At 32.1% G+C, this 27169-nt stretch overlaps 2 protein-coding genes across 3 annotated transcripts in view; both read right to left on the reverse strand.

Moving 5' to 3' along the window:
* The window catches only part of LOC111061043 (semaphorin-1A), a 530166-nt gene that overhangs the window by 399528 nt on the left and 103469 nt on the right, over positions 1 to 27169 (reverse strand). The window lies entirely within an intron of this gene.
* Positions 14560 to 26662, reverse strand: LOC111048328 (semaphorin-1A). Its single transcript, XM_039422108.1, has 7 exons — positions 26580 to 26662; positions 23998 to 24224; positions 21849 to 21997; positions 21219 to 21365; positions 19056 to 19266; positions 15958 to 16225; positions 14560 to 14756 (listed from the first exon to the last, which is right to left on the reverse strand). Exons 2-7 carry the CDS (start codon positions 24096 to 24098, stop codon positions 14700 to 14702), a joined length of 933 nt encoding a protein of 310 aa, XP_039278042.1. The 5' UTR covers positions 24099 to 24224; positions 26580 to 26662; the 3' UTR covers positions 14560 to 14699.

Raw genomic sequence — 27169 nt, forward strand, 5'->3', positions numbered from 1 at the left:
CTGCAATGTGACCATTTGTGGATGCTCTGCTCGGCTGGCCACTAGCCTTTGCTTAGCTGGCCTACGCTCACCTCGTCTCGACAAGAATCGGAGCGAATAGTGCCACATTCACACTCTTGACAAGTGCATACAAATGAAGACGAGCAAAGCAGCCATCCACACTCTTGCGCTCGTCGACATTTGTATGACTTGGCGTGCATGGCCACACTCTCGCACTCGTGGACATTTGTATGACTTGGCGTGCATGGCCACACTCTCGCGCTCGTCGACATTTGTATGACTTGGCGTGCATGGCCATACTCTCGCACTCGTCGACATTTGTAAGCACTTGCGAAAATCATCCTTACTCACTAAAATTTTTGACTAATGAAAAGGAATACTCACGTCCATTTGCATGGAATATCCTTTTGAAATGTTGAATTGTTTGATTTGGTACAAATGATGCCATCTGCCGCTTTACAATAAACTGGAATGGAACAAAATGACATATTATTCATATAAATGATCAACTTAAAAATTACTTAAAAAGTGACAACGCAGTGGTAAGAATAATTAAGGAATGCGTTACAAGCACCATAAATAATCGCAAGTATAAAGTATTCATCAATGTTTGTTTCCATTACGAACTGCTTGTTAATAATCACTTTTGAACAACTAAATTACGTTATATCAGTCAGGTAACTGATTCCTATGTTGTAATTTAGTTGTTCAAAAGTGATTATAAAGTAGTCTATTCATTAAATAATCTAATATTCTAATAAGATTAATAATGATAGATAATTACTGACCTTTTGCCTTGTTTTCTTTTGTACAACCTTTTGGTTGCTGTGTTTTTGGATCAATGAATTCATAATCTGGATGAGGACAGATGTATTGACCGAGTCTCAGCTTACTGCAATCAGTTAGATAAGGCACGGTTGTTTCGTCTGAGAGTAGAATTGATGAGAACACAATTATTGCTGCAAATACTACTCTTATGATCATAGTTGAAGAATAAAATTACAGGGTTTATAAAGTACAATCACTTTTGTTGAAAGTAGACAAAAATACATTTAGAATGTATGGATACTACTGAGGAGGCAAGTCTAAATATTTGGGGAATGAAATTAGATATAAATACGATTATTAAAATTAATAAATACAATAAACTATATTTTATAGACAAATGAATACACAGATCAGGACTTCAGGAGATTATGTTTTTACAATTTTTAGGTTATGTATACAAGTACAAAATGTCAACAGACCCAATCTACAATTTCACCCAATATTTTAGAATCGTGAAAAAGACGTGAAACCACTTCGCCCAACCAACACTTCATCTAATAGCCTTTATATCCAAACATTTCAGATAAATCTACAATTTCACCCAACATTTTGGAATCATGAATAAGACGTGATAGTCCGTGCGCAAATGTCATTCCGTGGTCATTTTTGGGTAACAGCCATAGAAGATGTCTCAATTTCTTTGTTAGGTCTAGCATAATAAGGATCGTGATGATGATGATAAGTCGAAATCACAGGCAATCACTTCGGAAACAAGATTGCCGCCAAAATTTTCAGGGTTTTGCTATATCGCTTGTATTTCAATGACCGTTCAAGATATTCAACCGTTTTTCTAGACAAAAATATTTTAAAAACCTTCGTCTACAATTTTTGTTATTGAAATTTTCCACTAAAACGCATATTTTTTAATTATAACCTTCACAAACCCAAAAAAAAACGTTTTTTCTATTTTTTTTCATATTTCATTCCATTATAACTTTTTTCGTACAAGAGATACAGAGAAATTTTAAATCTATGAAATTTAGAGCGTTTTTTTAACTTCGGAACAATATATCTTAATGCGCTGCACGTCAAGAAATAAGTTCTCCAGCGCCCTCCAAAGAAAACCCTGCACGGTTTCTGGAGCGTTTTTCCATAGGCATGAGGTACCTAACAAGGTAGAACTATGAAATCGATTTTTTCATGACTACTTCAAGATAAAGACTTGCAAATGGTCTCAATCTCTCCGTTATAACAAGTCAAATAGAAATATTGATGATGAAAACAACGAAAATATTCGACAATACTGAAAACTTTAAGATGGCGGCCATTATTGACATAAATTCTTTATATTGTTTGCTTTTTAGTTATTGTGAGAAATGTCAGATTGTTTTTACCACCAAAGTGCTCAGAATTAACCAAACTATGATGTTCGAGAGAAGCGACTCATTTCAACCACTCTTTTCAAGATTTATTCAACTTCAAAAACTTAAAACATACATTTTCCGGGGACAATATTTCACTTTCCACCCTGTAAATGTATTCTCAGTAGACATACACAGTGTGCTAGTATATTTCCAAAGCTTTAAAATGACATCTGGTTGGAGGCTGTAAATCCATACTCCACGGCTGGAGCATCATCGAAAAAAGAGGGAAAAGTACAGACTGTTTGCAGCGGAAAACAAGCTTTTTCCACCAAATGCCAATCCCAACAATTAGAAAACCGTGTAACTCATGACTCCTTGAAGGTACAGACCTGGGAATGGTACCAATCTCTTTGTAATAATGTGTAGAAATAGATTATCCATGATGGAAATCTCAAAAATGTTTGTCATCATAGAAAAACAAGATGGCGGCAAAAAAGACGATTTTTCAAGAAATAGTCTGTAATTCTAATAATGTCGAGGATATCGGATCAATTCAGCCATCTGGAAGATCCAGAATAATCATATTCGAATATACAATATTCATATACATACAATATTTGAAAGATTTATCTATTTCCAACAACTTCTTCTTCTTCTTCCTCTTCCACTTCTCCTGCTCCTTCTTCTGCTCTACCCTTCTTTCCTTCTCCTCCTCCTTATCTTTCTCCTTTTCCTACTTTATCCCACTCCCACTCCTCCTCCTTCTCCACCTTCTTCTCCATCCTCCTCCTCCTTCTCCTCCTCCTCCTCATAATCCTCCTCCACATTTTTATCCTTCACCATCTCCTCCTTCTTTTTCAGCTTTATTATCGGTTCCTTTTCCTTCTCTTTCTTCTCCTTCTCTTCCACCCCACCATCTTATACATAAGGGGTTATGGAATGAAAAAATGTTGTTCACTCCACATTGTGAGATAAGCCTGAGCCACACTCATCATGCAGCCTTCCGATCCCACTCATGTCCGATATTTGTGTATGATAGAGATCACAATGTGTGTCACAGTCATGTCATGACTGACTTGAGTGGCATGCACCATTCCAGGTCGTTATCATTGGAGTAAAATCGGAAAGCTGTATGATAAGTTTGGCCCGGGCTTTATAATGATCATCATACTTCAACTCTTGGAAGAAAATTTAGTGTTTACAAGTTTGTGTTTCTTCAATAGTTCCAAATTTTCTTGAATAGCTAAATATCATTCGTTACAAGTGCTAATTGAGTGAAATATTTCCAATCAATTTATTAATATCTAAATTCACAATTTATAATTTTCATGTTTATTTTGGACTAAAATTTTAGAAACATTTTACACGCGTAAAATTCTAACCTTATCTTGGACTTTGTCACCTATAAATTTGGAAGAAAAATAGCACAAGGACTACCTTATTATTTTATCTACCAATGTTATAACATTAGTGTCATTTGCATTGTAAATGGATAAATAAAATGCGTGCGAGACGAGTAAAACCCTGCACACACATCGATTTTTGTTCGTACGATATTTTGCAGTCCTTATTATTATTGTATTAGATTAAACAAATTATTTTTGACAAGTTCCGTTTAATCTGATGGAATTCATAAAGACGGCAAAATATCATACGAACAAAATATCGATGTGTGTTTGCGGGGCTTAACTGAATACCTAAATTTAACTGAATAAGGAGAGTGAATGCTTCTATATTGCAATAAGTTAATCAAATTCCCATTATCAAAATCTAGCTCTCAGTTTTATCATAGACAGATAAATAGTATCCCTACAAATTTATAGATATCATAAACAGTATCTTTACTCTATGGTTTTATCTATTCAAAAATCAGTTTTGATTTATGTAAATGATTTTATACCTCGAATGTACAGATTTTTATATTCATATGCAGTTAGTTTTATTTATACTTTGTACCTTAGTTACCTTATTTATAACCTGGTTTATATTTCGATGGAAACCCATCATCTTTTATGAACGCGAATTGTTTATTTGAATTGAGAAAATACAGAAAAATTATAAATTCTTCAAATTCAAGCCGTAGGTCGCGGCTCTCTGAAGAGCAGTCGTTAGAGGTGATGTCAGAGGCCCTAAATTGTTTAGGTGTGACCTGAAAACTCTTGACACCAGACCTGAGCCAGCCAGGTCACTCCATATTATATTTTATATAATATTATAATACCTATTTATTATTATATTAGTATTATTATCAGCTTCAAATCAAGGCAAAAATAACATTATAGAGGACAATAAAATGAGACTAGAAATGAAAGCAATGGAGAGTATTTTAAATACTGGATATGAGTCCTCATGAATTATTTCTCATATTTTATCAACTTTTGAATATTAGCGTTCTTGCTGAGAGTAGGAACTCCCAACATTAATACTGTACTATACATTCTAATACTGTCAGTGTACCCACAGTTTACCGTTGATGTGAATGCACAGAATATCGTAATAAATTGGAAAATATTAATTTTGATTTAATGGAATAAATTATCTATTGTTTATTATTACAACTTCTTAAATTTTTTGAACAAAAGCTAATATTGTATTTTATTTGTCTTTTTATTGTGAAATAAAAACAATCTATTCTATTCATTATCTATTAAAAGGAGAAGGAAAAATGATCAACACCGTCTACCTAATCAAAATTATTTAATTAATGTATTGGTTCATACAATTTTACAAATGAAAATAATATATCTTATGTATATATTTATAATATATTCATATTATTATAATCATATTGTGATGTTACAAAATACGGAGAGGATGGTGAAAAATTTCTCAACTATTTTACATAATCATGAATTATTTATTCTTTACTAACAATCCAATAACATGTTGTCAGCAATTTTCATTTTTAATTGTTAAATTTCCGACTGCAAGTGTAGGAATTGAGAATATTATAGAGATCTAGTATCACTCATATAATTATATTTATATAACACTTTCATGAAGTAAACTGTGTATGACCCAGTAGAAGTTTTATTCATTTTTGTATTTAAAAAAAATTAGAAGTTTTGTAAGTTTGAGCTGTTCTATTAGTGCTCTGTTTGAGTCATTTTTGTAGCTTCATATTCCATTTCAATAGTTGTAGTGTATTTATATTAAAATTTTCAACTGTTAGAATCACATTTGCTACAGTTCAAGTCAAATTTGTAACTGAAATCAGAGTAGTTATTGTATATGTTAAAAATAAACATTTCATCAGGTTTAGGTTAAATTCTAGTTAAATTCATAACTGAAATTGTTAGAGGTGTTCCAAAATTTAAACCCACTACTCGTGTCTCCAGGGTGGATTAAGAATTCAAAGTTGGGTTTAAACAAAATTCAAGCAAATTTGAATTAATAATTTAAACTGGAGTGTTTGTGAATACTTGCACCCGTTCAATGTGAGTAGTACAAAATTTTCTGAATCTTGTGTTGAAAAGTACCACGAATATTGATTTTTCACTTATCTGAATTAGATGTATTTCCGTATTAAAATTGTTTGAACTAAACATTTTGGCAGCGTTTGATAAACAATGGAATGTTCAAATCAATTATCATCATAAATATATATTACTCCTCTGTTTTTAACAAATGCACCAGAAGAAAAATCCATTATCATACAGTAATAGTAATGTATTGTATTACGTAAAGGTTATAATAATAATTAATTATAGGTAATTAATAATGAATTTATAATTATTTTAGTAGTAGTAACTACACTTCTATTCAACTATATTCGCCACTCCTACTGTTAAAATAGCTGTCTACATTATTATGACTCAATAACTTTCTGAACTCCTCTTTAATTAGAATCTCTACTAGGCACACACATAGAAATCGTTTTATATCAGACCCTAACAATGCAACTTTATAAATGTTTCATTTTTAAACCCTATTTACAGAAATCTGCATCAGTATATACCGTAAGTATGCTAAATGCTACCAGGGTATCTGGTATGAAAGTTTACAAGGTTTGATAAATTAAAATAATCAATTATTTCATTCGTAATGTGTGTGATGATTAATGACTGAACAATAATTAACCCAGATGGAAAAGTCATGAAATTGATTTCCACTCAATCTGAAGAAGGCCAATTCATCTATTATGATGTCCTCATCACTATATTTACATTATTTAACTATAATTATAGTACCGTAGGTATTGAACAATAGATTCAAAAATAATAGTATTATATTTGCAACGTATATATTTATAATATTTCAATTCATGTCTTTAATATTTCCTATAAAGCTCTATCAATCAGAAAGTTAGAATTTCACTCTACTCAAGTATTTATTGAATAATTCATAATAAGTAAAAACATGAAGATTCAGAACAAGCATTTAAGTCACTTTTCACTCAATTTAAGTTATTGGTAATTGATTAGATAAACCGATTAAATTCAATTTGATAGTATCATAGATAAACAATAGCGGAAGTAGATATCCCATGATATAGGGCGTTTATGTCGCAACTTGGATATGTACTAATGGTATGCTTATCTATGATAATATTCAACACAAATTAGTTTACTGACATATTCTAATGTTTATAGAAATCTTGGACAGAAATAGTTTCCAAAGTAAATTTTAATTAACGAAATTATTTTTCAAAATTAAATCTGACTGAAATCAGAGTAGAATAATTTTCCAGATTTTGCAACTGCAATTTTATTAATGAATTTATTTTTTCTAATTATAAGTTCCAGTGTTGTTGTTGGGTTCAAGGAGAGTGTCATTTCTGATTCTCTGAAAACATCAATAGGAATTAAATAATGTACGATTATTGGTCAAAAAGGATAGTATTTAGACAACTTGATTTTCATAGAAATTCAGCAATAACGTTTTAAAAAACAAGAAAAAATTAATGGACAATTTTTAGTCATAACGGGATATTATTGAGGGATGAATTTGAAAATCTAGGAGAATATTTTTTATGTATGACATAGTTATGATTTTTTTAGTTTGGATTTACCACCCAAATGTGGTAAATATTATCATAATTTCGTAAAATAATAATAAAATCATTTTCAGGTTTTTTGCATCAGATTCAGTCTTCTACTTTTGATTTTATGACATGAAATTCGGGCAATTTGATGATCGACTAGAATGACCAATTTATATAAAAGCAATATCAATTAATATCTAAATTATATCAAATCAGTTTTGAGTATTTGTGGAGGGACAATGATTGGAATAATATTTTGGACTTCCAAAAAAACTAAAGAGTATTATTTACTCGAATTTAACAACTTTGAATATTGATTAAGAAATAAGTGGGAAAGAAATACACTATTTTTGTGAGCGTCATGAGTTTCTCGTTAAGAGAGTATTCCATGAAGATTTCTCAGGTACAGTATTAAACAAAACCTACTGTGAAAAATCATAGAGAAGATTATCGAATGAAAAACTTCCAACTTGTTTAAATACTCTTCATATGAATAATAAAAAATTTGAACCAGAATGAAACTTTGGATTTAGATTCAGAGAGAAAAATTATTGAAAACATTTATTGAGTAATTGAAACAAACTAAGACCCAGGTGCACAAAAGTAGGTTGAATTTCAACCGTGATTATATGCTTCTTTACAGAAAAGCTTTCTCTGATTGGTTTTCGTGGCATTTAATCAGTGTTAAAATTGAACAAACTTTTGTGCAACCAGGCCTCAGAATTTGAGCTGTTATAGGAAGAATTCTATAAACTTCTAATCTTGACAAAGGCTATAATGCACCTAGCTTGTTCAATGCAAACTATAGTTGTATTATTTTTATAAGCATACAAATACGAAAAATTAGATCAGCTAAAGTGGCTTAACATCTTGGAAGAAACCGTTTTTATCTAAATATTTTTTTAAATGACATAACAATAAAGATTCAAAGCTATTCTTATCGTTATTTATAATTATATAATATAACTACTATGATAAAAATTATAAATATGAGCTGTGAATAGAATGAAGTTGTATCTACAACGCTAGACTCTCTTAAATTCTAAATTTTCAAACATACCTTACTAACTCCCCCTTCACTTTATACACTATTTACTCTTAAATTTATTATAAAATTCTAAAATGTATAAAAAAGGATGTCATACAAAAACAATCATTTAATTTACATTTTCAAGTGGATTATTATAAAATGTACCGTAATCATCTTTATTTTTATACATAAATTAAAATTGTTCAAGATAGAAATAATATTATTCTAAGGTAACTTACAATGAAACCTTAAGTGAATTAAAAATCTATATTTTTTCAACTACAGGCCTACTTTATGTAGATACCCCATGCGAAGAGTATTATTGTATTATTAGTTTTTATGAGTTCAATAAAATGCAGTGCCAATGTATCAATAAAACTGTACTCAAAGTTCCATTGTCTACATTAAATCTTGTATGAAAATCTTATCCTAACTCTAGCAGCTATCTATTCTCTTATATTTGAAGCTGACTGAAATAAAAAGTGAATAAAAGAAGACAGCAACTCTCCACTTGGAATTTATTGTGACTTTATTCACCCTAAATTTGTAAGGTACTTCAAAAATATTTCTTGTTTCATGTGAATACTCAGGGGAAAAAATTGAGAAAAATCTTCCTCGAATGACATGACTCCATATTGTTGAGATACTTTATTTCAGAAGTGATAAGTCACTTTTGACAATTTTCAGTACCTACTTTTAGTACCTAGGTTTTATCACAAGAAGAAGAACGAAAAAGAGAAAATGTTTTTAAAAATATAAGAGGGACGTTTTACATCACCGTTTGAGCTGTGGTTAATCCTCACACTTTAAGGTGGGTTCCAAACCACTGGATTAATGATAAGAGAGCTGATTGAATGAGCTTTTGGGAAGCGTTATTTCAAAAGTTCTCGAATACTGATGAAAAATTGGAGAATATTACCTCTTAGTATTCAAAGATTTTAAATTTGAAATTTCAGTGTAGGCTATAATAACAAATAGATATCACTGAAACTTGGTTGTTTTAATTAAATTTATGATGTGATTTAGATTCGTTGAAGAAAAAATCATTATTTTGAAAGCCGATAATTCCAATTTTAAACATTTTATAACGGAATTAGCATGTCTCATTTATAGAACATGAAATCGAAACTAGTTATAATCAAATGGAGAGCTCGATTATGGTTTCAATGCAGCTTATTTAAATTTTGACAACTTTTTACATTTTATCATTATGAATTGACTTCAAAACGCATAGACTATAATAAGATGCAGTTAAACTGAGGCAATTCTTACAATATATCTATAATACACCACTAATAATAAGTCGTCGCAGCAACAGAATCATTTTTAGCAAGGCAATTTCTCAAGCATTGTGTGCACTGCATACCAGTCCTATTCGATCCAGTTCATCAGACAAAACTTTATAAAAAACGGCAAAAATTAAGTTAAAAAATACATAAATAATGGAATAAAACAATTTAAAATCTCAATAAATAAGTTTAAAATAATCTGCCCAGTCAATTTTAAAAACATGATAAGATTTCTTAATCTGCCCAGTCAGTTTTAAAAACATGATAAAATAAATATACAATAATCCGGGTTGAAAACTTTATTTGAAGCATGAACAAAACGAATTAGTTTAAAAAGCAAATAATGGTCAATACTTGAAAAGTAAATGGTCAAATTTAAAAGGTAAACGTTCAGAAATAATGTGAAACGAATACCATGGGGGGTAATCATTAATAAAGCCAAGACGTTACAATATCAAGTTGTGTTATTTCATTAAATAATTTATGATGATATTGCTCAATATAATATCAGGATATTCGATAACAGTTTACAAATTGGTTAAAGGCAGAATTATAATAGCAAACTGTCTGAAGCAGAGAAATGCCTCAACAAATTCATACACATAGCTATACATTTTATTGGAAGAATTCTATGATATTTTCATATTTTTGTCAACTTATTCGATTCTTTGGATAAAATTGAGATAGCACTGTAGTTGCCGACAGTACTGTATGTATCAGGCTTGACTAGAGGAATGTAATATCATAGGTTTCTCGAATATTTAAAATTTATTATGAAAATAAACTAGTGAGCATTACTGTGATGAGATACAAATTAATTATAGAAATGATAGTAGGTTTACAATGGACCTGAGCAAGACTTAGGCCCAGTTTCACAAATGCCAGTTAAATTTTAACCTTGATTAATTTCACGAGAACCAATCACACAAGGCTTTACGAAGAGACCTTCTCTGATTGGTTCTAGTGAAATTAATCATGATTAAAATTTAACCGGCTTTTGTGCAACCGGGCCTTAGTTTCTAACTAAAGCTAGGAAAACGACTCAAAATACAAGGTTGATGAAAGGTAGTTAAGGTATAGATAGGCCTGACGACTATTTGAACGTTTTCTTCCAAGTTAGTGACAAGTTTAGAACGTTCTTAACCAAGCACACTTAGGTCATATGCATCATCTACGTCCAACGCTAATATGAAGATATTAGCCTTACTTATAATAAATTTTACAATCTAAGATAAATAAACTATGATCGAATATATTATAATGAGTTTCAATCCCGGTTCAAACCTACAATTTAATCAATATCCATACAGTATTTATATCATGATCATACGTTAATAAAACTATATAAAAATCTTGAAGTACCCTTTATTTTTTGAAAACTTTAAAATAGTTCAACAACTAGTTAGGGTCGAAACTAGTTGTTGAACTATTTCAAAGTTTTTGGAAAATAAAAGGGTACTTCAAGATTTTTAGATTGTTTTATTAACTTTTTTGGAAATTAGCCCAAGTGTATTTAGTGTATTTAGGGAACCAATCAGAATGGTTAAACCATTATTAAAAATACGATCTGATTGGTTCATGTGAACAGGTAACCATAGTGAGCTAGGCTAAGAACGTTCTCGTAATAGTTTATAAAGGCAGACCTTAATGTTGAACTTATGATGGACACTATAGTCAACATATGCCATTTCATCAACCTTGCTTCTAAGTAGTCTAATACTCTAACAAAAACTTAAAATTCAGGTATATTTCAATGTTTATAAATAGAGAACTAGGTGATCAAATCAACAAGAAAGAAAATACGTTACAAAAACAAAATTCACAAATAAATTCAGCAACTACACAATAACCAACAGTCAAGTATTTTTGATACACAAATAAATATAATAAATGACTGAATTGACAATCGTTTCACACTGGCTCGACCTATTAGATATCGACTCTCTCTCTGTCAAACACAACCTCTCTGTTGCTCCTTAATAAATTTACAAACACATCAGTCTTTTAGTTAACTCAACACACATCATAATATCATTCCATATTATAACAGTGTCAGTGTAACAATTTTATAATATAATATCATCATTATCAGTTGACTTTATGCACCGTTCAGAGAATGAAGAATGTTCATCAAATCATCGAAAAACTATCCACTGTATATATCATCACTATACACATAATTTACATTACATATTAGCAAAGCAAACTTTATAAATTGAAAAACTCAGCTAGTATTTTATATATCACTAGTCACTATTTAGATATATCACTATCACTGGCTAGGAGCGATGGACTAAATATTATCATTAATTATGAATCAATAATATATTATCAATGTTGTCTATATTTACAGCGGTATATATTAGTTCTGTGTGCTTTTTAAATAAATTTGTATAAATAACTCTCAATCTAAATAACTCTAGCATCGCGTCACTCTCACAATAAAAGCATCAAGCACATTCAAGTCAAAAATCGTTTTTAAAACTATGAAACATTAGAACATAACTGTGCACCTCACTACTCTTCTTAATATATTTCTTATATATATCTTTAAATTGAAAAGTATACCGCACAGAACTTAGCAATATAATGAAAAAACTACTGCTACAATTTGTTATATCACTATATATTTTTTCAATCAAAAATCTTGAAATGCCACTATTTCCCCAATAATTTTTCAAGATAATTGATTTGGACTGTAGTATAAGGTTAAGAAGGGAAAGTTTTGGGCATAAGCCTGTTGTGCCTCCTCACATAAGTGTAAAAATTGCACATGACTAAATAAATCAATAATTTACTTCAAATTAAGATTATTTTTACATTGTTATAACAGAACAGCTCAATCATCCATACAATAATAAAAATTATGCAGTAGAAACCAAGAGAGTATTCCTCCTTTGAATCACTACTAATTTGAATTAACAAATATGAATAATAAACCGAGAATCATACTGTATAAGAAAATTAAAATTCAGCAAAATGGATGATGCTTTTGAGGGTGGCCTAAACCTATTCTGGTTCATTGAATTGATCAAAATCAAAGAGCATTATAAAATATGTATGAATCCATTTAACATGGAGGAGAGTTCAAGAGAATAATAAACTTCAAGAGAAGATGGAGATCGAGGAAATAATGGCATTTACTGACTTTGTCATTAAGTTATATTCTATTTTCATTGGTCCAGCAGTTATTGTATTGAGTAAGTTTGTTGGTTTTTTAGTAGAAGAGTTCCAAACCAATATATAAAACGATGAGAACAATTATAATATTATTCTAAGCACAATATAAAAAGTTGAAAAAACAATATATTTTTGAAGTAAAATAAAGATTACAAAAGTTTCAACTCAAGTTTCACACAGAAATATAGACAAAAACTTGAAATCTATGTCTGCTCCTTGTAATGTTTCTGTAGAGTAGGTACTACAATTATATTTATTTGGATGGAGGTAGGCTACTTGCAAATATTTATCATATTTGTTGATAGTTATATAATTGAATTATAAATTTACAATCTCTCATGTAACTCCATCCTGGCACCACTAACCACTGAACCAATGCAAATAGAATTCAATTATAATTTATTATAATATGTTTGTGACACTATGTACTATAATAGAGTCTTATCAATAAAAGTTCATAGGTTGAGTAGAACCTCATAGGTTTGTTCTTTCAAATTGTTTGGATTTTTTAGTGTAAGTTGTAGCCTACACTTTGTCATAGGGGGAAGCCAATGTTTTGGGTTTATGAGCTTTTCTTGGTTTGAAATAGATTTCAAATTTGATGATGATACATGTGTCAAGGTCAAAGATACGGGTATCATTGATTGAACAGAATCCAAAGATAGATGTATTCGAGTCAAAGATGCTCATGTCAAGTTTTTCAAAGTCAATGATACTAGGATTGACATTTTGTTGAAGCATGAATAATCGTTCTTGCATTTGGACAAGTCAGTCAAGCAACAAACAAATGCTGTAATTAAATCGGATTAATGTGTCTCATACTTGGTTTTTATCATGATTTCTACAAACGTCCTAATATTTTACAGATAAATTGAAAATAAATTATAAGATCAGAACAATGATACAAGCACTGATGACAATGACACATGCCTACACATTAAAATGTGTATCACACACATATAAGTCGGTAATTTATGTGCCAAATACAATAATGCTTCAGTCAAGGTTATCAACAAACTTATCAAGGTCAATGATACATCAGTCAAGAAATGAATGAAAGGACAATGCTACACATTTATGGAACATGTATCAGACTTCTATAGAAACCAAGAATGTTAACTAATAACATTAGGCTTTTAACCCAATGTATTAATGTCAAATGATAGTCAAGATTCTCAACCAAGGTAGTTCAAGGTTGTTAATCAATGTATTTATGACAATGATACATCAGTCAAAGTTGTCAACTGCAGTCATATAATTCAAAAAATGATGATCAGGGTTGTGAATCAAAGTAGTGAAGGTTCCTGACCAATTATCAATGACCGAGATACCTGTACAGTAAGTTGTAGGATTGTTGACAAACAACATTGATAAGCGTTTGTGGTGCATGCATTGTCAAGGTGCTCGACAAAACCCAAATTCATGCATTCAATTTTAAGGTTTTTGATTAAATCATCAATGAAAAACATTATTTGAGAAGTAGCTTACTTGGACAAACGTCAAGCAGCTTGACCAATATCAAACAATGCTTTATCAATGAGAATGGCACACACATTTGTGGACAAGAGTCCGAGGACAGTGCATTGATGTTGTTTGGTATTATTGGTGTTGTCGAAGTGCTTGACAATATCAGACAATGCTTATCAATGACACACATTTGTGGAGCATGAATTGGACAAAAGGCAAGGAGCTTGACAATATCAAACAATGCTTATCAATGAGACTGAAACTGTGGAGCATGCATTCAACAAAAGTCAAGCCGCTTGACAATATTTTCGAACAATGCACTTGCAAGTCGAGCACATTTGGCACTTGATTTGTGTAATCCGGCCCAGAGGACCAGTCTCAGGTCTGGTAGATGTAGCTGCAGGGCGGCTGCGGAGTGGTGGGAGGGGAGGGCGAGGAGGAGGGTGGGGATGGCGACGAGCTGGAGCTGGAGGGGGAAGGGGTGTGCGTGGCGAGGGGATGATGACTGCTGTTGGTCGTGTGGCCCCCGCGGTTGGCAACACCCCTTGTGCGCCCCGGCAAACTGCTTCTGCCACCGCCCGTGCCCTCCTCCCCTGTCTCTCACAAGTACACCTTCTTCACACTGCGTGTTGTGCCGAACCCATCCGGTAGGCAGCCATGCCTGAGTCATTTTGCTGTAAAATACAACAAAATTGTTCATTCATAACAACTTACAAATTAAAAAAAAGGCTATATTGTCATGTCTGATTCGTTTTCACTAAGAGACAAAAAATATTCATCATTTTGTTATAATAATGGTGATATTAGTTACACTGTTGATGACAGCTTATAAATTATTGAAGAAAAAAGCTGTATGATGCATGAAAACAAATATTGATCAATCTATTATGATATGGTGGTCATACATTACAAAGCCACGCTTGAACAGACCGAATGGCCACTCTGACAGAATGTGAAGGCTTTAGCATTGGAGTAGATTGAGACCATATCATACCAGACACATCCAGACTTTTTGCAAATGCCTGGTGTGGTATCACCCTTACAGTACAGAGAAAGACTCACAGACTATCCAAAGCAATACCTTTACACAAAAAGTGGACTTTTCAGTTCAATACAGTCAATAGAACGTGAAGTCCACATGAGCTCTAGGCTTGTGTATGGATATAATGAGAAAGATGGTGATTATGAATGGACCTATGAATTTAGTTTGGTACCGAGAAGCATTTTTCAAACTCATAAATTATAATCAGCAGAGTTGGCTCCTCAAATAGTGTGGAGTCATAGCTATATAGTAGGCTATAGGTACAAACCTTAGATTGCAGCATGACTCTTATGGAATAAATTGCTGCCAGATTTCACAGAATCCAGAGGGCCTGTAAGCTAATGTGTGAGAGAAAGAGCGAAAAAAGAGAGTGGGCCTTTTTTATAGAATGAGCATATATAACAACATTGTGCTCCTATTAAAATATACATTGACCATAAAAACCTCATGCTGCAAACTAAGATTTACAAGGAAAATAGTAGTAGAGTTGGTACAGCTACAGAGCCAGCCATTTTCTCAAAGTTGAATTAATTTTGAAGTGATTTATAATCATCACTTATGTATGGTATTTGTAGAATGAAAATTGATATTTGGGATCTTTTTCATATTTGATAGAATTTGTATTGTCAAATCAACTTCATTTTGTATTTTATATACAGTGCCTCAATTCCATGTGGAGTTTATTTATGTGAAGTTGGTACTCTGAGTATCAAGGTTATTAATCAGTTACCTTAGGCAGATCAAGGTTACCTTATCAAGGTTACCAAGGTTATTAATTAGTTACCTTGGGCAGATCAAGGTTACCAAGGTTATCAAGGGTATTAATCAGTTACCTTGGGCAGATCACGCTGCGACCGTAACGTGCCAAAGTGATCGCGATTGGAGGGCCGTGCACTGGCGTAAGGCGGCGCTGCCATGTTGTATCCGCCGCCATCGCTGAACTGGAACATGTTGTTGTCGAGCTGCTTCTGGCCGGCACCACGTGGCAACGTCGCCTTGGGCGAGTTCAGCTGTTTGCTGCTGGGTGGCGCCACCAGCACTGGCTCAGCGTAGGTCACCTCTTCCTGGGCCAGCAGTTTCGGTTCGGGGGGCATGCGGCGACTGAAACAGAAATTTAAATTGAGATCAGTTGCAATATTATTGGTCGGTGACTAAAATTAAAAACAGAAATCAGAAAAGTTGATTTCATATCAAGACTCCATGCTGAGATATTAGTCAGACACCAATGGTGTCTCAACTTCTCTCCTACAGTACTTTATTCTCTTTTAATATTCCTATTTTATAAAATTCCTACTATATATTCCCTACCTTATACGTTATGATGGATAAATGGGATTTATTACCGGGTGCCTTCAAATATGTATATTTTCAATTAAATAAAAAATAAATTTACACTCTATAGTGTGGTCCACGTTATAATGGCAGTGGAGAAAGATAGCAGAACAACATTTTCGATCCTCTGTCTTGCAATGCCTTCTATAGATGGTAGCTGATACAGGTTTATTAATGTAATATTAACTGTTCATTCTCGTTTGAAATAATCAATCATATTTTATTAAGCAAGAAATTATATTTTCCATTAATTGCATAATGAATTTCCATGATTAAGATGAAATATTGTTTAATTAAGAGAAGCCTTAAGAGAAGCCTTCACATCCCTAGCCAGCAATAGTAAACCAATGGGATCAGAGATAAATGAGGCCAAGACAAAATACCTGAGAGTGTCACCAGCAGTAGGTGAGAGAGATGCTAGAGACATGAAGATTGGACCCTACACATTTCAACAGGTAGACGAATTCGTCTACCTGGGAACACTTGTGACAAGTAGTGGAAAAGTCTCAGCAGAGATTAACAACAGGATCATGGCGGGAAACAGGGCATACTATGCTAGTATCAAGTTATTTAAATCTCGAATGCTGTCAAGAGCTACAAAATTACAATCATACAAAGCATAGGTGATGAGAATTATTCAAGCCTGTGGTGTGTTACGGGTCGGAAACATGGGTGCTTACTGCTTGAGATATGCAAAGACTGAGAGTTTTTGAAAGAAAGGTGGTGAGAAGAATCTTGGGCCCTGTTTTTGAGAATGGTGTCTGGAGAGGAAGGAAAAAAATTGAAATAGAGGAGTTCTTAAACAATGAAGACATGTGCGGTCGATAAAAGCTGGCAGAATAAGATGGATGGGGCATATATGTTGAGAATGGGAGATGGAGGAGTGGTGAAATGTATATGGAAGGAGAAGATATATAAGAGAAGAAGGAAAGGTCGATCAAGAAATAGGTGGAAGGATGATGTGGAACGCGATCTAAGGACGTTTGAGTTCGTAACTGGAGGAGGCCGATGATCGAGACAGATGGAGAGGCTATGTGAGGGAGGCCAAGGGTTGTAAAGACCTGTAGAGCTGAGGAGTTAAAAAAATATGTTCCAGTTGTTGTTGGCTTAAATTCAGGTGAGGTGGAACTTCTGTCATGAACTACTTACCATTAAAAACCATATAAAGATTATTATATTATTATTGTTTTATTATTCTATTGCTACACAATACAATTAAATGAATTACTATCAATGTATCAATTAATTTTTTTTCTACTCAAGATTGACAATTATTTCTTCTTTGATATGATTTGAATTGAAAATTATTATTTTGAGATCACTGATTGATTATATCAATGTACTATTTCTATGGTTTTTTTAATATAATGTAAAACTTGACTCCTCAGTCAAACCTTCTTTAGAAGGTTTTGGAAAATTTTATTTCGTCTGGTTTATAATTTTTGAAATTTTCCACTAAAAAGGAATTTTTCTTATCTTCTGTCATTCTTGCTTTTTTCATTCTTCTTCTTTTGTTTTGTTTGTAAGATTTCTTTCTATAAGTGTATTTTCATTTTTGTTTGATATATTTTCTATAATAAACTCCCTTCTTCTGGGGGTACCAGGATGAAGGAAAAAGGAAAGGAAATTATTATTATTATTATTATTATTATTATTCATTCATTCATTCATTTATTGTATAAAATACTATAATAATAATACAATTATGACATTGGAGGAAAAACTAGGCTGAGCCTGTACTATTTCTCTCCAAAAATTTGATAAAATGTTAATGTTGTCCAAAAGATAGGTTATGTATCTCACACTGCTTCGTCACTTGATTTTCGGTCTAGGAATGATGATTTAAAATTTTGAATTTTGAAGGTTGATTTTATACTCTAAATAAATCACAGAATGTATCACAATAAATTAAAAACTTAAGAAATATTGCACTTATTCAAAAAATTTGAATACAGAATCAAAAACCTACTCACTATTATTGTTATTATTGTTTTATTATTCTATTGCTACACAATACAATTAAATGACTTATTATCAAGTATCAATTAATTTTTTTTCTACTCAAGATTGACAATTATTTCTTTTTTTGATATGATTTGAATTGAAAATTATTATTTTGAGATCACTGATTGATTATATCAATGTACTATTTCTATGGTTTTTTTAATATAATGTAAAACTTGACTCCTCCAGTCAAACCTTCTTTAGAAGGTTTTGGAAAATTTATATTTCGTCTGGTTTATAATTTTTGAAATTTTCCACTAAAAAGGAATTTTTCTTATCTTCTGTCATTCTTGCTTTTTTCATTCTTCTTCTTTTGTTTTGTTTGTAAGATTTCTTTCTATAAGTGTATTTTTCATTTTTGTTTGATATATTTTCTATAATAAACTCCCTTCTTCTGGGGGTACCGGGACGAAGGAAAAAGGAAAGAAAAGGATTATTATTATTAATATTATAGTTGTTTGAACTCACTACCGAAGCACAAGTGATGTTTGCCTGTAGTGCCATGATTTGTAATTGAAAATATTTACTGTATTTCATTAATTTGTAATTACTTTTATGGCGAGTGAATGAATTTGAATTAATGAAAGAAACTCACGTGTTAACATTCTGCCTCTGTTCAAAGTACTCGTACTCAGTGTCGGGGTAGGGCAGGTTGTCATCTTCATCCTTGTGACACTTGCGTCCACAGAAGTATCCGGCCAGGAAGCCAAACGCCAGTGCTGCCAGTGAGGCGGTCAGAACTGCCAGAACTAGTGTCTCTATCGAGTACTGGTTAGGCAGGCTTTCGGCTGTTGTCACTTGGGGTCCTACACAACAAAGATAATATTATTTTGTTAAATGATAACATTCATTGAAATGGAAAAAATGTTTCTCTCCAAAAACATAACTATTTACCAAAAATGTTGTAATATATATATATATATATATATATATAATTATATATTATATATATATATATATATTATATATATATATATACAATTATTATTTTAGAATAATATACTCATCACCCTCCTCACTATGCCAATACAAAACATAAATAACTAATGTTTTGACTTCTGATTTATTTATTTATTTATTCGTGGACAGAATCACAAATCACAAATTAGGAAGGAACAACAGGCTTGGCCCAAATCTATTCCATTCCCAAATTTTGATAAATTAATAAAATGTTCAAAAAATAGGTTATGTTTCTACTGTAAAACGTTCAAGTTCAATATTCGTCCAAAAAAATATATATAAGCTAAACATTTTGAATTTAGAGAAATTATCCTATAATATTAAGCGAGCAATTTCTGTATTTATATAACTTGTTATTTTTATATCTGGTTATTTATGTTTTGTTTTTAATATCTTCCCAGAGACTCTTAACAGAGTATGAGAATTGTCAAAAAAAGAAATGCTTGAAAACATTACTTTCAATAAGAAAAAATACACATGACACATACACATACATATAAACATATCAACACACAAAGGGCCCCTCCCTACACATATATTCCTGTGTGGTGTAAAATACACCTTCCATCAATAACTCTTTTAACTTCCTTCCGAATAAATTGAGATCTTCAACGTTTTTCATATCATCATGAAGCTTTCTAAAAAATTTAAGACCTATATATGTTGGCTTCTTTTCAAAAAGAGTTGTCCAATGGTACATGGAAGCAAAGTCTCCTCTATTTCTGGTTTGATACCTGTGGGAATCACTATTTCTAGCCGAAACCTTATTTCTCCTGAATTACATAATCACCTCATAAATGTAAAGAGAGGGAACGGTGATAATCACCGTATATTATGTTCAACGGATCTCGAAAACGACTCTAACGATTTTCACGAAATTTGGAACATAGTAGGTTTATGATATAAAAATTTGATTGCACTAGGTCTCATCCTTGAGAAAACTCGCTGAACGACATTAAAAGGATAATTCATCCTTGGCTGAAACAGCTGTGGATAGTAAAAAGGTGAGTGAGCGAGTGAGTCTGTGGAAAATCAAAATATTGCATCCCCGAAATTCATAAGCTGACGTATAGCCAGCTGTAAAATATAAACATGATCATTTTAGAGAATTGTGTTCTGTTTATCAATAAATAAAAATAACGAGCGAAGCTCGGTGCCCCGATATTGATATTTGAATATAGTAATGAATTTCAACACATTGCTTGTACAGCAGGTACGAAATATACATCAGTTCAAGAGTAATTTTGGTTTGATTAATACCATACTTTCCATCCAATATAGAGTACGGTACAATTTAATTTGTACAACTCCGTGCTTAATTTGAAAGGGTTTACACCAAAGTTATTAACAAAATGTTAATAGCTTGAGCCGTATAGATTCTATTGGATTGAACGGAACTTGACAAACACATATGTTCATCATGTGTATGATAAGTTATGTTCAATCTAATAGAATCTATAAGGATTAAGTTATTATCATTTTTTTAATAACTTTGGTTTGAACGCAGCTTAAGTAAGTTATCCTTATCCGAAGAAACTTCGATTCCTTCTATGATAAACATGCCATAATTAATATATATTTACACTTGAAAATGACTGTTGAAGAGTTGAAACGAGCAGTGTTGCAATAAAAAATAGAGAGTTACTTTACGATTTTTTTATTGTGTTTTGATAGTTAGTAGCGCTAAAGAGTAGAGTGGATAGCATAATATGTACGGTGAAACGCACTATTTCTTACTTAATCGGAACTGTAATTATTCTAGACTGAAAAATTGTCATTTTTTCCTGTGAAATCCTACCATTATAGTGATCTTCCTCCTCACGAGTCATGGTGAACACTTCGCCTTCAGGCGACTCCTTGCTAGCCTGGCCCGAGTGGTCTTCATTGTAGGACTTGTACAATGAAAAGCCACCATAGTTGCCAGCCTCCTTGTTCATCACTTTACCTGCAACAAACTCTGCATTAGAATTATTATAGGCATTTGAGAATATTACAGAATTGAAGAGATTTGAAATGTTGTCAAAAATCTACTTTATTTAAAAAAGTCGAAATGTTGTCAAAAATCCACTTTATTTAAAAAAAAGTGGATTTTTGACAACATTTCAAGTGTTTTCAATTATGGAAAAGTTCCACGCTATATCACAGAATGTTACTTTTTCCATCAAACATAAATAAATTATCTACAGCAATTAATTGGGATCTTCGTTCAATAATAATTATAGAAAAATTAATACTTGAGAATGACATTATCCGTCTCAGATGATTGGTTACATCTCCGGCATGTATCTGTTTCCAGGTTCTCCTTTATAATGTATTATTATTATTATTATATCTGTGTGGAATAAATATGTATTTATATATTTCTGAATTTTTATTTTTCTGTATATTATTATCAAACGAATAACTAAATAATCGTTGTATAACTCACTGGCAGGACATGCGGGATGCGAACCCGTGGCAACACTTTGATAGAAGACCTTCTCGTCGGTCCAACGAGCCCCGCCCGATCCCACCGATCGACACTTCGACACCGTCTTGTCCCACGCACAGTACGGGTCCTGAAGCGCCACGCACTCGCTAAAAACAGTACAAACAAATGCTTAGTAGAGGACAATCAAGTACTAAAAACAGTACAACACAAAAATACTAGAAGCAGTACAATAAATTGCTAAATGGAGTACAATGTAATACGATAAAGAATTCGGTGGAGAAGGTTGGTAGAATATTGCACCGTCTTGTCTCAGGGGTAGTATGGGTCCTGCGCAGTGCCACGCATTCGCTAAAAACAGTACAAATACACAATGAGACTAGAAGCAGTACAAGCAAATGCTAAATCAAGGAAAATAAGATGCTAAAAACAGTACAATGAAAGTCCAAAAGCTGTAGCATAGAATGCCAGAGACGGGAAGAAATAATGCCAAAGACAGTGGAATAAGTTGTTTAAATATTGCATTGTCATGTATTTTTTCAGAATGGATCCTGCAGTTTTATTTATTTATTTTATTTATTCACAATTATCACAAGAACGTCAAAATTTGAGTTTCACTCAAATGTCAGGTGAGATGTCAGTATAATCTAATCGTGCCACACACTACCGTAGTTTAAAACAGTACCTAATATAAAATAATGCTTAATGTAATAAAATCAATCATTGAACACAATACAATAAAATTCCAAAAACAGTGCAATAAGTTGATAAAATATTGCACTGTCACACTAATGTGCAGTAGGCCTATATATATTTGAACAATTTAAGACCAAATTAGTAAATTTAAGAAGTTTGGGCAATAGCCTGTTTTTTTCTTTTCTGACCTAATGTATTGTTTACTCTAACCAATAAATAAATAAGTCTTGCAGCGTCATACTATTTAAAAAAAAGAAGGCTAGAACAACACAATAAGACTGGAAACAGTAAAAGCAAATTCTGGAATCAGTTCTACAGTGTATAATTACAGTGAATCAGTTCTTCAGTGTATTTTTATTGTGTTTTATTTGTTTCATAATTCTTTGTAATTCTATTTTGTCTTGTTTTGTGTGTTTTTAATAAATTAAATTGAATTAAATTGGTCATATAGTGCTGCTTATTCACTGGAAACATTAAAACAATATATGCTAAAAGGAGGCATGCTAAAGACATGCTCATAGCGCTTCTCAAGGCTTCGCAAGCCCCCACGGACTGGAGAACTCGCTCTAAATGCCGCTGATATTATTTTAGCTTTTCTATTGTTATTTCAGGTCTGGAAGCTATTCACAATAGTACATAATTTGGCTTGCACATTATTTATCCTCCTTTAAAGAAATTTTTTTTTGAATTTTTTTCAAACGTGACTTTGACAATGACTACGACTACGCCCCGTTTCGGAAAGCCAATTTTATTACTCCAGCTGTTTAAAGTCTAGAACTTATCCAAATTCCGAGCTCGGAAACTGGCCCTAAGTTGCATGCTATTCCATTATTTGTTCTTTATCCTATTATAATATTAAGAAGCAATTTCTGTATTTATATATCTGGTTATTTCTATATCTGGTTATTTTTATATTTGGTTATTTTTATATCTGGCTATTTTCATATCTGGCTATTTATGTTTAACGGATCTCGGAAACGGCTCTAACGATTTTCACGAAATTTGGAACATAGTAGGTTTATGATATAAAAATTCGATTGCTCTAGGTCTCATCCTTGGGAAAACTCGCTGAACGACATGAAAAGGATAATTCACCCTTGGCTGAAACAGCTGTGGATAGTAAAAAAGTGAGTATGTGAAAAAATTAAAATATGGCATCCCCGAAATTCATAAGATGACGTGTAGCCAGCTGTGAAATATAAACACGATCATTCTAGAGAATTGTTTTCTGTTTATCAATAAATAAAAATAACGAGTGAAGCTCGGTGCCCCGATATTTATTTTTAATCATTGAACACTTGGCTTCTGCGATCAAGTTTTTCGAACCTTGCTGGGACTTCCCATTTAATATATTATCATATTTAATGGTATCTCATTTTTCACTTGATATTGTATTTTATTTTTCATTTTAACTATGGTTTTCGGTCAAATAATGATTGATTGATTGACAAACCTGCAACCAGAGGTGACCTTATCACAGCGATGCAAGCGCAGCGACAAGACTTCCGTGTCGGAGACGACAATCAGCCTGCCTTCCTGGTTGTCGGTGCGCATGACCTTCAGTGATCGTATGGGACACGTTAGAGGGGAACACCTGGATCTCCTCAATGAGCACCGGATTCACGCGCTCTATCGAGTCAGCCGAGTCGGCGTTCACCGTTTTCAGCACCATGCCGTAGTCTAAAACACACAGAAACAAACAATTATTTTTATTTATTTATAGACAATAGATACAATCCAGGTGAAAACAGCAGGCATTCACCCAAAACTGCTTTCAACTTTAATTTGAAATGAACAGTCAGAGGTTATGTAGAGTTCATGATTTGATTTACACACAGTTTGAAGCCCAAAAAATGTATTTAACCAATTTAATTTTTTCATGGTAATATGTATCAACTGAAATTTTGAATCTGATTAATTATTCACTTCAAAATCATATAATATAAAACCAAAAATCACTACCTTGTGTATCATTCAACAAAGCTGATAGCGCTATCTCTTTCTCGCTTTGCTATGTTGCCGGATCGTCTTTTAACAATGTAGAATTAATAATCAATTAACAAAATATTCCATCTTGAATATGAAAATTCATTATCAAATCATTGAAAAATATTATTTCTTGCTTAATAAAATATAATTGATTATTTTAAACGAGAATGAACAGTTAATATTACATCAATAAACCTGTATCAGCTACCGTCTATAGAAGACATTGACAATACGGATGATCGGCAACGTTGTTCTCCTATCTTTCTCCACTGCCATTATAACGTGGACCTCACAATACTACATTGATAATATTATTCCCAGGGGCTATCCATATTCGCTCAGCCTGGCTGGGGGAAAATAGTCCTATTATAACTCATAGGAATCATATTTTCACTGTATCTGAAACAGACTCTGATACTGATGTGTGAGAATACAACTTCATAGTGAACAGAAACAAGAAGTTGATTAGAATTCCATACCGAAATTATTTTTCAGTGCATTTCAATTGATTGTCTGAAATTTTCCTATATGTCATATCACTCACATCTTACAAATTTCTTGATGTTATCTGCAACTGGAGTTTCATAATTTATTATTTTTATTGTATTTTGACACTTTTTTATCATTAATTTTAGGTAGCTTCTTTCTTGATGTTATTGCATCTTCAAGTATTGCATTCTTCCAGTGCATTTCAATTGATTGTCTGGAACTTTCCTATATGTTCTATCACTCACATCTTACAAATTTCTTGATGTTATCTGCAAATGGAGTTTCATAATTTATTATTTTTATTGTATTTTGACACTGTTTTATCATTCATTTTAGGTAGCGTCTTTCTTGATGTTATTGCATCTTCATGTATTGCATTCTTCCAGTGCATTTCATTTGATTGTCTGAATTTTTCCTATATGTTCTATCACTCACATGTTACAAATTTCTTGATATTATCTGAGCCTTATTAAAACTGCAAATGGAGTTTCATAATTTATTATTTTTATTGTATTTTGACACTGTTTTAACACTCATTTTAGGTAGTTTCTTTCTCGATGTTAACAGAGTTTTACTCTAAATTTCATAGAGTGTCAATGTATTTGAAAATATCAATTACTTATATGGATCACTATCTGTTCCATAACTTATGTTACATGTTTAGTTTAATCTAGGGTACAGTTAATTACGTAGGCAGCACTACAACTGGGCACTGTATTTGAAAATAAATTTTGGAAAACATTTGCAAATATTTTGTAAGATAAATACCGTACCACTCGATATTCAATAAATTGAGTTCTGAATACTAGTACGTCCGTCCCAACGATTCTTGATCCCTTAACATCAATAGAATGATAGTTTTTAATTATTCCTCAAGACGCTTAAGATATAAAACTTTAAATATCTTAAAATAGAAAAAAGGAAAGATTTCATGTGAAGAAGGACCATATATAAAAACTAGCCGTCAGGCTCGCTTCGCTCTCCATATCAGTCTAGCCAGGGGGCTCCTCCCCCTGGACCCCCGACTGGATCGTCCAAAAATGAGATCAGCGGGCTCGCTTCGCTTGCCTGCATTTTTCATTTGAGCATGCTTCATCAGAAAGTCAAAGTACTGAGAAAACGCAGAAAAGCTGAGAAAAACGTTGGAAAAACGCTGATTTTGGGCGTATCTTTGATGAAATATTATAGAATTACCACATCACAAAATTTCTAGACCCTAGCTAAACCTCTGTACCAAATTTGAACATTTTCTATTACTTGATGAAAGAACTGAGAAAACGCAAAAAACGCTAATTTTGGGCGTATCTTTGACGTTATTGCAAATACCTTCTAACACAAAATTATTACACCTTTCAACATTTTTACACGCATCTTTGGAAATTTTTCCAAATCCGTTCTTATTGCGCCTCTGAAGGTATGTTTATACCTACCAAATTTGAACGTTCTTGGTCAGGTAGATTTTCAGTTCTGCGAGTGAGTGAGTGAGTGCCATTTCGCTTTTATATAAATATAGATAAATTTATTTAGTTCAAAAAACGGATTAAATAAATTTCTCACCTGTTCCAATAAACAGAACATCGTATGCTTTTCCTCCGGGTGTCTTTATCTGTGGATCAACTGCGATCTGCGTGAACCTATAACTGTAAAACAAACGGTGAACTAATATTTTGAATCTAGTTTTTTGTATTTAGTTAATTTTCACATAAGGGCTAATGGTATCGTAATAATTCAATACTGCGTATAAAAAATTAGGAGTTTAAAATTATGGCTGAGGCCTACTTGTTAATAAGATTATTGGAAAGTAAGTTGAAGAAGAATCTTTTACATTATAATGCATTATATCATTAAATTACATCTTATTTAAATCTTATAAATTATTATCGATTTCAGAGTTCAAGCCTATATAATTATGAGCCTCTAATTATTATTCATCAAAGTTATGGTTATAATTATTATTACATCAATATAGTAAATTCAACGAATTATTATATCTATGTATGATACATAGGCCTATATTAAAAAAATATGAGTTTCAAATTATACAGCCAAGGCCTACTTGTTTTAAAGCTGTTCAGTACACTTTTTTATTATTTAAATTGTATAATCTTTTTCAATATAATTGTTAAGATCATTATTAGAGTGAGAAA

This window comes from Nilaparvata lugens, chromosome 2, assembly GCF_014356525.2.
Source record: "Nilaparvata lugens isolate BPH chromosome 2, ASM1435652v1, whole genome shotgun sequence".
Lineage (NCBI taxonomy): Eukaryota > Metazoa > Arthropoda > Insecta > Hemiptera > Delphacidae > Nilaparvata > Nilaparvata lugens.

Excerpts from the sequence above, each read along its gene's own strand:
- LOC111048328 (XM_039422108.1), bottom strand. The coding sequence starts at position 24,098 with ATGCGCACCGACAACCAGGAAGGCAGGCTGATTGTCGTCTCCGACACG. Across the intron at positions 21,998-23,997 it reads AAGGTCACCTCTGGTTGCAG|CGAGTGCGTGGCGCTTCAGG; the intron begins GTTTGTCAATCA and ends TACTGTTTTTAG. Across the intron at positions 21,366-21,848 it reads GCATCCCGCATGTCCTGCCA|GTAAAGTGATGAACAAGGAG; the intron begins GTGAGTTATACA and ends AGTTTGTTGCAG.